Source organism: Pseudorca crassidens, chromosome 14, assembly GCF_039906515.1.
Source record: "Pseudorca crassidens isolate mPseCra1 chromosome 14, mPseCra1.hap1, whole genome shotgun sequence".
In the NCBI taxonomy this organism is placed as follows: Eukaryota; Metazoa; Chordata; class Mammalia; order Artiodactyla; family Delphinidae; genus Pseudorca; species Pseudorca crassidens.
The window spans coordinates 69,742,989-69,755,122 of record NC_090309.1 but is presented as its reverse complement, the minus strand read 5'-3'; the positions used below and the strand labels follow the sequence as shown (position 1 = coordinate 69,755,122).

Genomic DNA, 12,134 nt, shown 5'->3' with positions numbered 1-12,134 from the left:
AGATGAGAGGAGAGGAGGGAAGCAAAATAGAGGGAGGAGAAGCGATTATAGAATTAATTTAATATAATTTACTCTGCCTAGTTCTTCATAATCTAGCCCTGTACTGTCTAATATGTGGTTGTTGAGCAGTTGAAATGTGGCTGGTGCAACTGAAGAATTTTTACTGCAACTGAAGAATTGAATTTTTACTTTTATTTAATTTAAAATTAAATACTGAAGGAGTGTAAAATATTTTTCCCTTATGTACCACATCATTGTTTTGGTAAGACTACATTTCACTTTAACTGTTAGAAATTTAGCATCCAAAATTGAGATACACTGTAAGTGTAAACACCAGATTTCAAAGACTTAGTATGAAAAAAAGAATGTAAAGTATCTCATTAGTTTTTATATTGATTACATGTTAAAATGATATTTTGGATATACTAGGTTACATAAAATACATTCCTAAAATTAAATTCACTTGCTTATTTGTACTTTTTAAATGTGGCTTTAGAAATATAAAGTGACTCACATTATATTGGACAGTGCTGATCTAGCCCCACTATATCCAATCTTATTTTCCATTCCTTCCTTCAGCAGGGAAGTTGCTGAGGGTCAGGAAGGAGAATCTGTACCTGACTCCTTGAACATCAAGGGAGGCATGGCTGCCTGGGTCACTGTGAGTTATGGATTCAGAGGTTCTCATTAGGGTCTTAGAGTAGTTTCCTGCTTTGGCTATTCATAACTACATTTCCTATTACCCTATTAAGTACTTTGACCGTAAAAGTAATGCTAACTAGTAATCACGTGAACTAATTACCACCAAACATGGTAATGATTATGCATATTGTTACATATTGATGGATTAACTTTGTTTCAATTTTTATTAGTCTATAACAGTTTACATTCATTCACACTGGTAATTGGCCACTCAAATAGCATAGTCATACACTCACAACTTTAGAAATTAAAGTGACCCTACCAAATGTAAAATAGATAGCTAGTGGGAAGCAGCCACATAGCACAGGGAGATCAGCTGGGTGCTTTGTGACCACCTAGAGGGGTGGGATAGGGAGGGTGGGAGGGAGATGCAAGAGGGAGGAGATACGGGGATATATGTATATGTATAGCTGATTCACTTTGTTATAAAGCAGAAACTAACACGCCACTGTAAGGCAATTATACTCCAATAAAGATGGTAAAAAAAGAAGATATTAAAGTGACCAATTTATGAGAATCCCTCAATGCACTTTATACCATGCATTTCTTTGCTAGAATTGTATTTAACTTTTCAATAAATAACAATCAATGCTTGTTGAATCAGTGAGTTTTATGACATATCAAGGAATTAACCAGTTAGAAAATATGCTTTTTTGTGTGTGAGATTGCTTTTTAATATAATAATTGATGTTGATAATAATTTAGTTCTGGAAGTAGTTTGCCTTATTGTATAAAAACTTTGACTGACATAATAATATGATAAAATTGTCAATACAAGCAGAATAAAAATTATCAGGAAAAAGGAATACCACAAATAGATTATAAACTCAGCATAGTTTCTATAATTTAAAATTTGGTTTTGAGTTCCTTAGTAGTCAAAGCAAAATAGTATGCAGGATCTTATTATTTGGGAAGAGAAGGCATATCAGTTACCCAAAGGAAGCATAGCTTTTCTTGGTACTAAATTCTAAAAGCAGTTTCTCATGTGAGTCATTGTCATAACTAACATTTTAGTAGCAAGTTCAGTAACATTTCCTGTGACTGCATCTGATAGTGTCATCCAATCTGTTGTTTTTATATAGAAGTGAACAAGAGTGTGATAAATAACTGTGTGTTTTATTTTTACAGGAATTGTGGGAAACCAAAATGAGGCATAATCAGCTATGTTGTGAGACACCACCTACTGTCACTGTACATGTAAAATCAGAGTCAAATAGATCACATCAGCCTAAAAAACCCATTAACCTGAAGCGTCCTATTTTTAAAGATAGTTGGCCAGCATCTGAAAAAAATGCACATAATAGCGACAAGTCTAAACGCCCCAAAGGACCCTGTCTAGTTATACAGCGTCAGGAAATGACTGCTTTCTTTAAATTATTTGGTAGGTTTAAAATATTGTAATTATAGAGTACTTAAAAATAAGAATATAAGATCTATTTTATCATTTTTATAATAAAGAGGATACTGTTATTTTCTATGTCAGATTTTCTATCTCCAACCAAATTTGCCTTTTGTTTTCCTTAGTCCTTTTTTTTTTTCCCCCTCAATGCTGGATTTTTGTTTGTTTTGATTACTTTTAGAGTAGAAATTCATCATCTAGCTTTTAGACTACTTAAATTCAAGTGTCAAATGTAAATTCTGGGCAGTTCAAGGTCATAGCATGAGTTTTGTTTGACCTAAAGTATAAATACTACATAAAGTCTCAGGTGAGCCAACTGACCCAGTGTCACTGGGCCTGAGGGGTTTCCCAGGACTTTCAGTGCTGAAACTGAGCAAACTGGCAAGGTTAGTCAACCTAGAGCAGTTTCAGTATTATATCTGGGGAATATTATTAAAAATTAACTATGCTTTATCATCATGCTCATGTAATGAAATTGAGTTTGAATTTGTTCAGATCATGAAACAGTGCTACTTTGCTAATAAGCCTCTTAAACATAGCCAAAAAGAAACTTCTTTATAGTACTTCTGCTGGCCAAGAAAGAGGATTGGTTTTTGTTTTTTGAGGTAAGGCAGTAAGGTAGACGGAATAAAGGGTTGGATAGATGGATTCTGGTAAGTATCTGCGGGACTGAATCAAATCAAGTAGCTATCACTGTCTGGTAGATCCAGGTAACAGCCTTCCTTGCTTATAGAGGAAAGCATATGCATAAAGGAGGAGAGAGTTGGGGACAAGAGTGTTTGCCCTGCTGAGAGGACAGAAATCTTTAAAAAAAAAAGGAGGGCAAGCTGGTTAAGATTTAAAGAAAAGCAAAATAAGATAATAGAAGACAAAATGTAAATAATACAGGTAGAAAATGTTGAACTATAAAGATGTTCCTTGTCAGGATCTAGAATGCTGTTAATAAAAGTTTCCCTCTCTCTTTATTAAGAGTAGAGTGAAGTTATTACCCACAAACTTTATTATTATTTGTAACTGAATGTGAGAAATAGGAGAAAATACATGGCTTTACCATTTTAGGTAATTTAAGAAATAGAAATGGAATTAACAAGGCAGAAATTAATTATTCTTAAAAAAGCAGTACTTATACTTGGAACTTTCCATTTATTTGACTACATTGATGATATTTCTAGGATATAACAAGAAGTTATGCTTATTTAACTTAAAATGCAGGGGGAAATGGAAAAAAGTAGATCTTTCTCAAATTATATTCTGACAGCTACCCATATATTTTGGGATTATATATTTTAGCCTTTTAAAATTGAAATGAGTGTTTCTGACCTATTTTTTGGATGTTATTCATTTTTTAACAGTATGTTTGTTGATCTTTTTGTCATACTCAGTTTTTTCCAAAATTAAATGTTAGTTATAAATAACTAATGAATTATGAATCTCCTTTACATAGATATTTTCATGTGTATTTGGATAATAGATAATTGGACAGAGATAAGTAGGAGAAGAGAAAACTCAAAACTAAAAATACCCCGTACCTAAAAGGAGAAAGTAGTTAAAAAAAAAAAAAAAGTAAAACATATTTAGAAAACAGAGTATTCATTGAGTCATTATGTCTTAAAGACTTATCTTTTATCAGATTCCATTTCCACCTGTTAAAGATTGATTTTGGAAAACAACAAAGGCTCATCTAGAGCTACCCAAGACATATTTCTAAAAGAGCTATAGAAATATTCAATAAATCAAACAGTTCTATCATTCTTCCTGCAGTCTGGGCTATATATTAAGGCAAATCAGATGGGAAGCCAAAGAATAAAGCAGTAGCTTTTTGTACAGCGCTTGCAATGGCAAACACGCTAAAGAACTGAAAACTACACCTTGGACAACCCTGGTCCTGCCATTTTTGTTTGATTTCTAAGCATCATTTGTCATCGTCTTATGTAAAAGTTAATTCTTCAAAAGGAAACCACCTGTTTTCAAAAGACAAGTCATAGCTATCTTTTGTTGTAGATGACGACTTAATTCAAGATTTCTTGTGGATGGACTGCTGCTGTAAAATTGCAGACAAGGTAAATTTGTTAACAGTATAATCATTAACCAGCATTATTATGTTACTAGGCTATCAGGACTTTAATGAACCTTATTAGGATTTTCTATCTTATTAATTAAGGTTAGGAAAAGAACTAGCCTACATTGCTCCTTCAAAGTGGAATCCATTAGCATACAACATAGATTCATTCTATCTATACTTGAGGCATTGTGAAATATTATTGATTAAATGACCTTAAACCCATATCTGTTTGATTTAAAACAAGAATCAATATAGACTTAATATGTTCTTTGTTTGGGTGGTTGGGGGTTTTTTTGTTCTGTTTTGGGTTTTTTTTTAATTGAAATTTAGTTGATGTATATCAGTTATAGGTGTACACTATAATGATTCAAAATTTTTAAAGGTTATACTCCATTTATAGTTATAAAATATTGGCTATATTAGGCTTAATATGTTTTGATCAGAATTATTACTTTTTATCAGGTAATAATATCTGAGATTCATTCCACTAAGGCAGTCTGTTACACATTTTAATATTTTGTAGATAATTTAGATAAAACAAATCCCAATAATCTTGTAGAGTAAAATTAGTTTATCATGTTCTTTATTTAGGAATCAGTGTTTCATAAAAGAACATCATGATGCTGACTTATATACTAGGGATTGTGATGTTTCTATACTATTTAGGTTTAGCTGATCAGTTAGAATTTCAGCTTTATAAATGTCATCTTAGACCAGTTAGTCATATCAGAAAATTCAGCATGACTTCGTATTACATTTAAAATAACATGCTATGGGACTTCCCTGGTGCCACAGTGGTTAAGAATCGCCTGCCAATGCAGGAGACATGGGTTTGATCCCTGGTCCGGGAAGATCCCACATGCTGTGGAGCATCTGCGCCCATGTGCCACAACTGCTGGGCCTGCGCTCTGGAGCCCGCGAGACACAACTACTGAGCCTGCATGCTGCAACTGCTGAGGCCTGCATGCCTGGAGCCCGTGCTCTGCAACGGGAGGGGCCACCGCAGTGAGAGGCCCGCGCACCACAACGAGGAGTAGCCCCCCCCACGCTGCAACTAGAGAAAGCCGGCATGCAGCAACGAAGACCCAAAGCAACCAAAAATAAATAAATAATGTGCCAACCAACAGAAAAGGGAATGAACAGAAGACTAGCTCATGATTAAATACCCACTAATTTCATATTGATGTGAACTCTTATTTTAAGCTTAAGATAAAAATAAAATCAGAGGGTTTTTTAAATTTTGAAAATTTTTAGAAAATTTCAAACATACAACTTATAGTAGAGAGAATAGAACAAAGACCCTCCATGTGCCTGTCATCCAGCTAAAACAATGATCAACTCATGGCCATTCTTATTTCTTCTAATCTCTCTCCCCAAACGTGGATTATTTTGAAGCAAATCCCAGACATCCTAACATTTTATCCATAAATATTTAAAGATGTACTTCTAAAAGGTGAGATCTTTTTAAACATAATCAGTGTCACTGATGCTTTTAAAAATTGACAGTAATGCCTTAATGTAAAATATCCAGTTCATGTGGAGTTCTAAAGTTTTAAATTTTACAAATTTAAGCACCTTACAGTAATTAAAGTTGTTGGACAGCAGGGGGCAGTGCCTTTAAAGTAGCCAGGAGTACTGTATCTTAACACTCAATATATCAAGAATCCTCTACTGAAAGTTACCTTGAAAATTTGGAATCACCTTTGTGGCCAAACCTGTGAAGGTAGCATGAATTAGGCATTTTATGAAAGGGAGTCTATTATCAATATATCAGTATCATAACTTGTTTTTAACTTGCAGAACAGGCAGAACCTGGCATGGGTCCTAATAGCAGGCTAGACATATGTCTTCCTAATAGTACATTTAAAACACTTTTATTCCAGTGAAAATAGAGCCATGTTGTTCTAATTTCTGGTTAGAAGTTATTTTTCAAAAATTATTTTCAAAAGTGAGTATGGATGTCTGCAACTAACTCAAAGGGTTGAGGGGAAAAATTTTTGCATATACACATACATCAAGCCAGTGTGGCAACAGAAAAACAATTGGTGAATCTAGGTGAAGGATGTGTGGTTATTCACTTGATTATTATTTCAGCTTCTCTATAGGTCTGAATAGATGGCAATAATAAAATTTAGAGGTTAAAATTATAATTATAAAATTATAATTTAATCATAAATGACCCAGAACTATTTCTCACTGTTCATATGGATTAAAGAAAGCCAAAAAATAAGGACTCAAATAAATAGCTAATTCTATAATAAGGATAAATAATGCTTTATTTTAGCTTATAAACATAACTATTTTAAAGCAGTTTTACTATGAAAGCAAAACATTAATATTAACTTTTAACTTTTTTCCCTATAGTATCTTTTGGCTATGACCTTTGTTTATTTCAAGAGAGCTAAATTTACTATAAATGAGCATACCAGGATAAATTTCTTTATTGCTCTGTAAGTATGCTTTCTACTAAGTGATTTTTGTGCTAGTTATTTATAATATATACAATACCTTATTTAAAATAGAGGCTGTTTAAAACCTGATGTATATCTTTGAATAGGCCTTCCTGTTTAAAAGCTATATGTTTTTTTACTTTAATAGGATATTCTTATGTTCTTTTCACTGGTCTTATCCTGCCATATGCCTAACATTTATTATTCAGTATTCCACTTGAGTTTGTATTGTACCTTTCACATTTCCATAATTTATATAGTGTTCCACATAAATTATCCCAAATTTTCCTCTTTTGGACTTAGAGGTTTTTTTAAAAGCCAGAATATTCTCTTTGAAATGTAATGTATAGTAAAAATTATCATTATTGCCCTTTTACACTGAACAGCTTGTGGAAAATGCTCTAGACATCTCAATATCAAAACCTTTTCTACCTAGTACCTGGATATAATGCTGCAGTTTGGAATATATGAATATAATTTTAAGTACCTAACTAGGGAACTACATATAAAAATATTTAAATTGAATACCACAACAACCGTTAGCACTGAAGAATTTATTTAAAGTCTGTTTAATTCAGAATCAAAGAGTGATTCAAGAAATAGGACTAGAAGAAATTATCTCTGCATGTTTTCAGCAGACACATTTCCCCATGCATAGGAAAATATGAACTCAATATAAAATTTGAGTTGATGATTGCTAAATGGGGGGAATATAATAGTACTAGCTAATATTGATATGTGCAAGGTACCACAAAAATGTTTTCTATAAACTCATCTAATCTTCCCTATAAGATACATTTTTTTAATTATCTCCATTTTACAGATGGGGAAATTGAAACTGAGGAAGATTAAGTACTTTCCAAGGTCACAAAAGTTAATCAGCAAATTCAGGTGTGACTTGCCAATGGCCAAATTCAGCCATTTAACACTAAGCTGCTGTTTACGTGTCTCTTAGTATTATATCTGTATGTTGATGCAATATCTATTTTATAGTTTTTTTTCTCACGTGAAAATTGAAAACAAACCAAAAGAAACTTTATTTAAATCTTACCAGATGCCCCAAATTGGATTTGACAAGTTTTGTAATGTTATTACCAGCAAAGCACTGTGTTAGCTTACACTGTGTAGTAGCATGTCAGGTTGCGTTGCATGTTGTATTATAAGCTCCATATGAAAAGTAACATGAATTATAATTTACATTTTTATATCTAATCATTCTTTTGATATAACCTCACTCAATAGTTCTCATTAAATATTTTCTCAGCCACAGTTCTAACTCAACTCCTTTTCCTTTCTATATATTCTTATAACACTCTGAATTTCTATTATCATTTTCCTATATCCTCTTTCAGTTATGTATTTATTTCATACTTGATTGCCTTTTCTACTTGACTGTAGACTCCTTAAGGGCAAGGAATGTGTATCTTACTTTTTTTGCATACTTCAGTGGCTGACATAGGAGGTTCTTAATTCTTTATTTGAATAAACATAATTAACCCTATGCAAAAGAAATGGACTCTGCTCCAAGAAAAATCTATTTCAAATTAGAAGACAACTTACATGTGTAAGAGACAGATATTTCATTACCTTGAGGCTGAAAAATTGTTAATATAGAATAGAATAATAATGTGGTCCTGATACTGGAGTACCATAGTCCATTATAGATTTTTCATTAATCTGCAAGCATGAAAGGGGCCAACCTCCAGCTCTATCTACAGTTTACTAAGAACTCTCAGGGATACTTAAGTGAGAAATTACTTTATGTAATTTCACAAAGGACATGATTTGACTCATATAACTGAATGGGTTTAACAATGAGGTGCTTTATAATAAGGTAATATATATATATATAATGTAATATAAGGTAATATTAAAATAGTTATTTTAAGGGAGGATAAAAATATGTACGTACTCATTTTATATTAATGTAACTAAATATGAATATGCACATGGTTAAAAAATATATATAGGAGGGTATACAATTAAAAGTAAGTCTTGGGGGCTTCCCTGGTGGCGCGGTGGTTGAAAGTCCGCCTGCCGATGCAGGGGGCGTGGGTTCGTGCCCCGGTCCGGGAAGATCCCACATGCTGCGGAGTGGCTGGGCCCGTGAGCCATGGCCGCTGAGCCTGCGCGTCCGGAGCCTGTGCTCCGCAACGGGAGAGGCCACAACAGTGAAAGGTCTGCCTACCGCAAAAAAAAAAAAAAAAAAAAAAAAAGTAAGTCTTCCTCATATCTCAAGACCTTGACCTCCCTCCTCAAGGACAGTTAACAGTTTCATATGTATGTGTCTAGAATAATTTTCTATATATGAACCAGTGTGTATATTACATGAATAGAGATGTACTATACACTTCTGTGCCTTTAAAATTTTTTTAATGTGAAATATTTACAAAAGAGTATATGGAATGTATACGTATGTGTGTGTAAAAGAATAGAAGCAAAACAAATACTCATGTACCCATGACTCAAGAATAGAACATTGCCAAAATCTTAGAAACTCACAGCACACAGTTTCCCAATTAGAGCCCCCTCCCTTCCACAAGTAATCATTTTCTTACTTTTCTTTATTCTATGTATATACCTCTAAATAATATATTATTTGGTTATTCCTATTTGGGGGCTATATAATAAAATAATTATACACCATAATTACCATTATCATTCTTCTGTAACTTTCTTCTTTTGCTTTATAATATTATTTTGAGATTCATTTCTATTGATACATGTAGCTATAGTTCATTTCATTTTCACTGCAGAATAATATTCTATTGTTTCTTATATATTTGCATTTTTTCCTACCATCTTGTTGTGTATTTTGTGTATGTCCCATTTTTTTCTTTCTTCTTTCCCCTCCATTTTAATCTTATTTTTGATTGAGATTTTAATATTTTTACTTTTGACACCTTTTTTTCCTCTACATGTTTGGAAATCTTACATTCTATATTCTTTTAGCAATTGCCCTAGTTATTTTTAATTACAAGACCCTTAAGCATTTTAACTCTAATCACTCTTCCCAACTTCTTTTCTCTTGTTTTGCAATTCTATTTGTTCTACCTGATGCCCTCCAAAATGTTAGACATTATTATTGTTGTTTTATAAATTCAACATTTGTTTAGATTTGCCCATATATCTATATATCTTTGATTACTATTCCTTCTTGCATCTCAAACCTTCCACTTGGGATCATTTGCCTTCCTTTCTGATTGCTTTTAAGACCCCCTTTTCTTGGGTGTTTGTCTCTTAATTCCAGTATCTTCACACTTCAGGGACTGTTTCTGTTCATGGTGCCTTGTTCCCTTGTATGTTTTGTAATTTTTTTTTATTGTGAGTCGCCTGTTTTTCTTAGAAAGTCATCTATGGAGCTTGCATTGTTTCCAGTGGGAAATCTGCTCCATCCTTATCTCTGTTCCTGTGTTATCTAACATGTCTTATTTTTTTTCTCTGACTGCTTTTAAGATTTTCTCTTTATTACTGGTCCTAAGTAATTAATTATGATATGCCTTAGTATAATTTTCTTCATGTTTTGTGCTTTGGAGTTCACTGAGATTCTTTGTGGGTTTATAGTTTTCATCAAATTTTGAAAATTTTCAGTCATTATTTCTTCAAATGTTTTTTCTGTCCAGCCACCACCCTTTAGGGATTGCAATTTCACCTTTATTAGGCTGCTTAAAGTTGTCTCGCAGCTTATTGATGCTCTGTTCATTATTTTTGTTTCCTTTTTTCTGTGTTTCATTTTAGATAGTTTATATTGCTATGTCTTCAATGCACAATTCTTTTCCTCTGCAAAATTTAATCTGCTGTTAACCCCACTCAATGTAGTTTTCATTGTACACATAGTTTTCATCTCTAGAGGTATACTTTCAATGTGTCTAATCTTTTTGAACATTTGGAATAATTATAACTGTTTTAGTATCCTTGTCTGTTACTTCTATCATGTGGGTCAGTTTTGATTGACTGATGATTCTTCTCATCTGTCCGGTTTTCCTGCTTTTATGCACGCCTGATTCCCCCTCAGGTATTTGAGTGTAGGGAAAGACCGTAAGAATAGAGGGAACACAGTGACTAACATCCACCCAGGGCTGGAAATAGTGCCTGTTCCCACCAGCCAGACTGAAAAAACTTATAATTCACACTGAGTAATTCAGTACTGAGTACAGTACTCAGGAACGTCTTGCCTTAGTGGGGAGAAATTAGCCCTAGACTGAACATTGCTCCAGATCCACCTAACAAATCATGAAAGCAAGACTTGAAAGGATCAGACCATTTCCATATAACTGCATCCCAGAGCAAAGCTCAAGATTGATAGGAATATAAAAGTATCCAGAACTCAACAAGGTAAAATTCACTGTATCTCTATTTTTGACCTACCTTTCTTTAATCATGCATAAGGTTGAACATCTATTATGTGTTTATAAACAAGTTGGGGTGTGTGTGTGTGTGTGTGAACTGTCTGTTCCTGTCCTTTACCCATTTCTTTTTTGAGTTGTTGGTCTTCTTTGCTAGGTATCTGGCCAATACAGTTGAAGAAGATGAAGAAGAATCCAAATATGAAATTTTTCCATGGGCTTTAGGGAAAAACTGGAGAAAATTATTCCCTGATTTCTTAAAGTTAAGGGACAAACTCTGGGATAGAATTGACTATAGGGCTATTGTAAGCCGGCGATGCTGTGAGGAGGTAAGATTTTTACATGCGTTTTATATATATAATCTCTGTCTTCTCTTTATGTAGTTTTCCTTTTATGTTTTTTAATGTGCTTCTAATGTTTCACTTTTTTTTGTATATGAAGTGTAAACCATTAACCTTGATGATTAACATGAGTACAACTTTTATATTACAATGTTGATGTTTTAATTTTATACCACAATAATTAAAAATTGTCATTTCTGTTTTTCAGAGCTGCCTAGTTCTGTAGAAAGTATTTTTATTTTAGAGTGTTTCTCTAAAAAGATCACCAGTATATTGGGAAAGAATAGCATGCACATTCCAAAATACATCATGGTAATAACATTGGAGCTGAATAATAATTTCCATTAAATAATTTCTGTTGAAGTATCAAAATTTCAAGTTCCCAAGGTTAAATGTGAACTACATGGTATAAAATAAGTTTAAAAACTATACCTCTTTTCATAAAGCATACATAAAGTTTCCTTGATGCCAGATTCTATTAATATAAAGCAGAAAGACACTAAAAGTTAAAAGATTATTTTATCTAATGTTCTGGTTTTCAGTAAAGAAAGTTAATGTTTCAAACTAAAAAAATTTGGAGTAGAAAATTAAATGGAAGGCAATGATCACTATAAGCCAGTACTAGTTCAAATAAGTTTGGTAAATGTGGGCTAGATAATGCTGTAATTAAATGAAGTCATATGGGACTTCCCTGGTGGCGCAGTGGTTAAGAATCCGCCTGCCAATGCAGGGGACACAGGTTCAATACCTGGTCCGGGAAGAACCCACATGCTGTGGAGCAACTAAGCCCATGCGCCACAACTACTGAGCCTGCGCTCTAGAGCAGGGGTCGCC

General features: G+C 33.3%; 1 protein-coding gene across 2 annotated transcripts in view; it reads left to right on the top strand.

Annotated features, from left to right (window-relative positions):
• The window catches only part of SPDYA (speedy/RINGO cell cycle regulator family member A), a 33,695-nt gene that overhangs the window by 2,142 nt on the left and 19,419 nt on the right, over positions 1 to 12,134 (top strand). The window contains exons 2-6 of one of the 2 annotated variants that reach the window (XM_067703357.1): positions 580 to 661; positions 1,831 to 2,083; positions 4,103 to 4,161; positions 6,528 to 6,613; positions 11,117 to 11,288. In XM_067703357.1, coding sequence (XP_067559458.1) covers positions 644 to 661; positions 1,831 to 2,083; positions 4,103 to 4,161; positions 6,528 to 6,613; positions 11,117 to 11,288 — 588 coding nt within the window. In that variant the 5' untranslated portion in view covers positions 580 to 643. The remainder of the gene's footprint in view (positions 1 to 579; positions 662 to 1,830; positions 2,084 to 4,102; positions 4,162 to 6,527; positions 6,614 to 11,116; positions 11,289 to 12,134) is intronic. The other variant, XM_067703358.1, reaches the window with a different exon arrangement.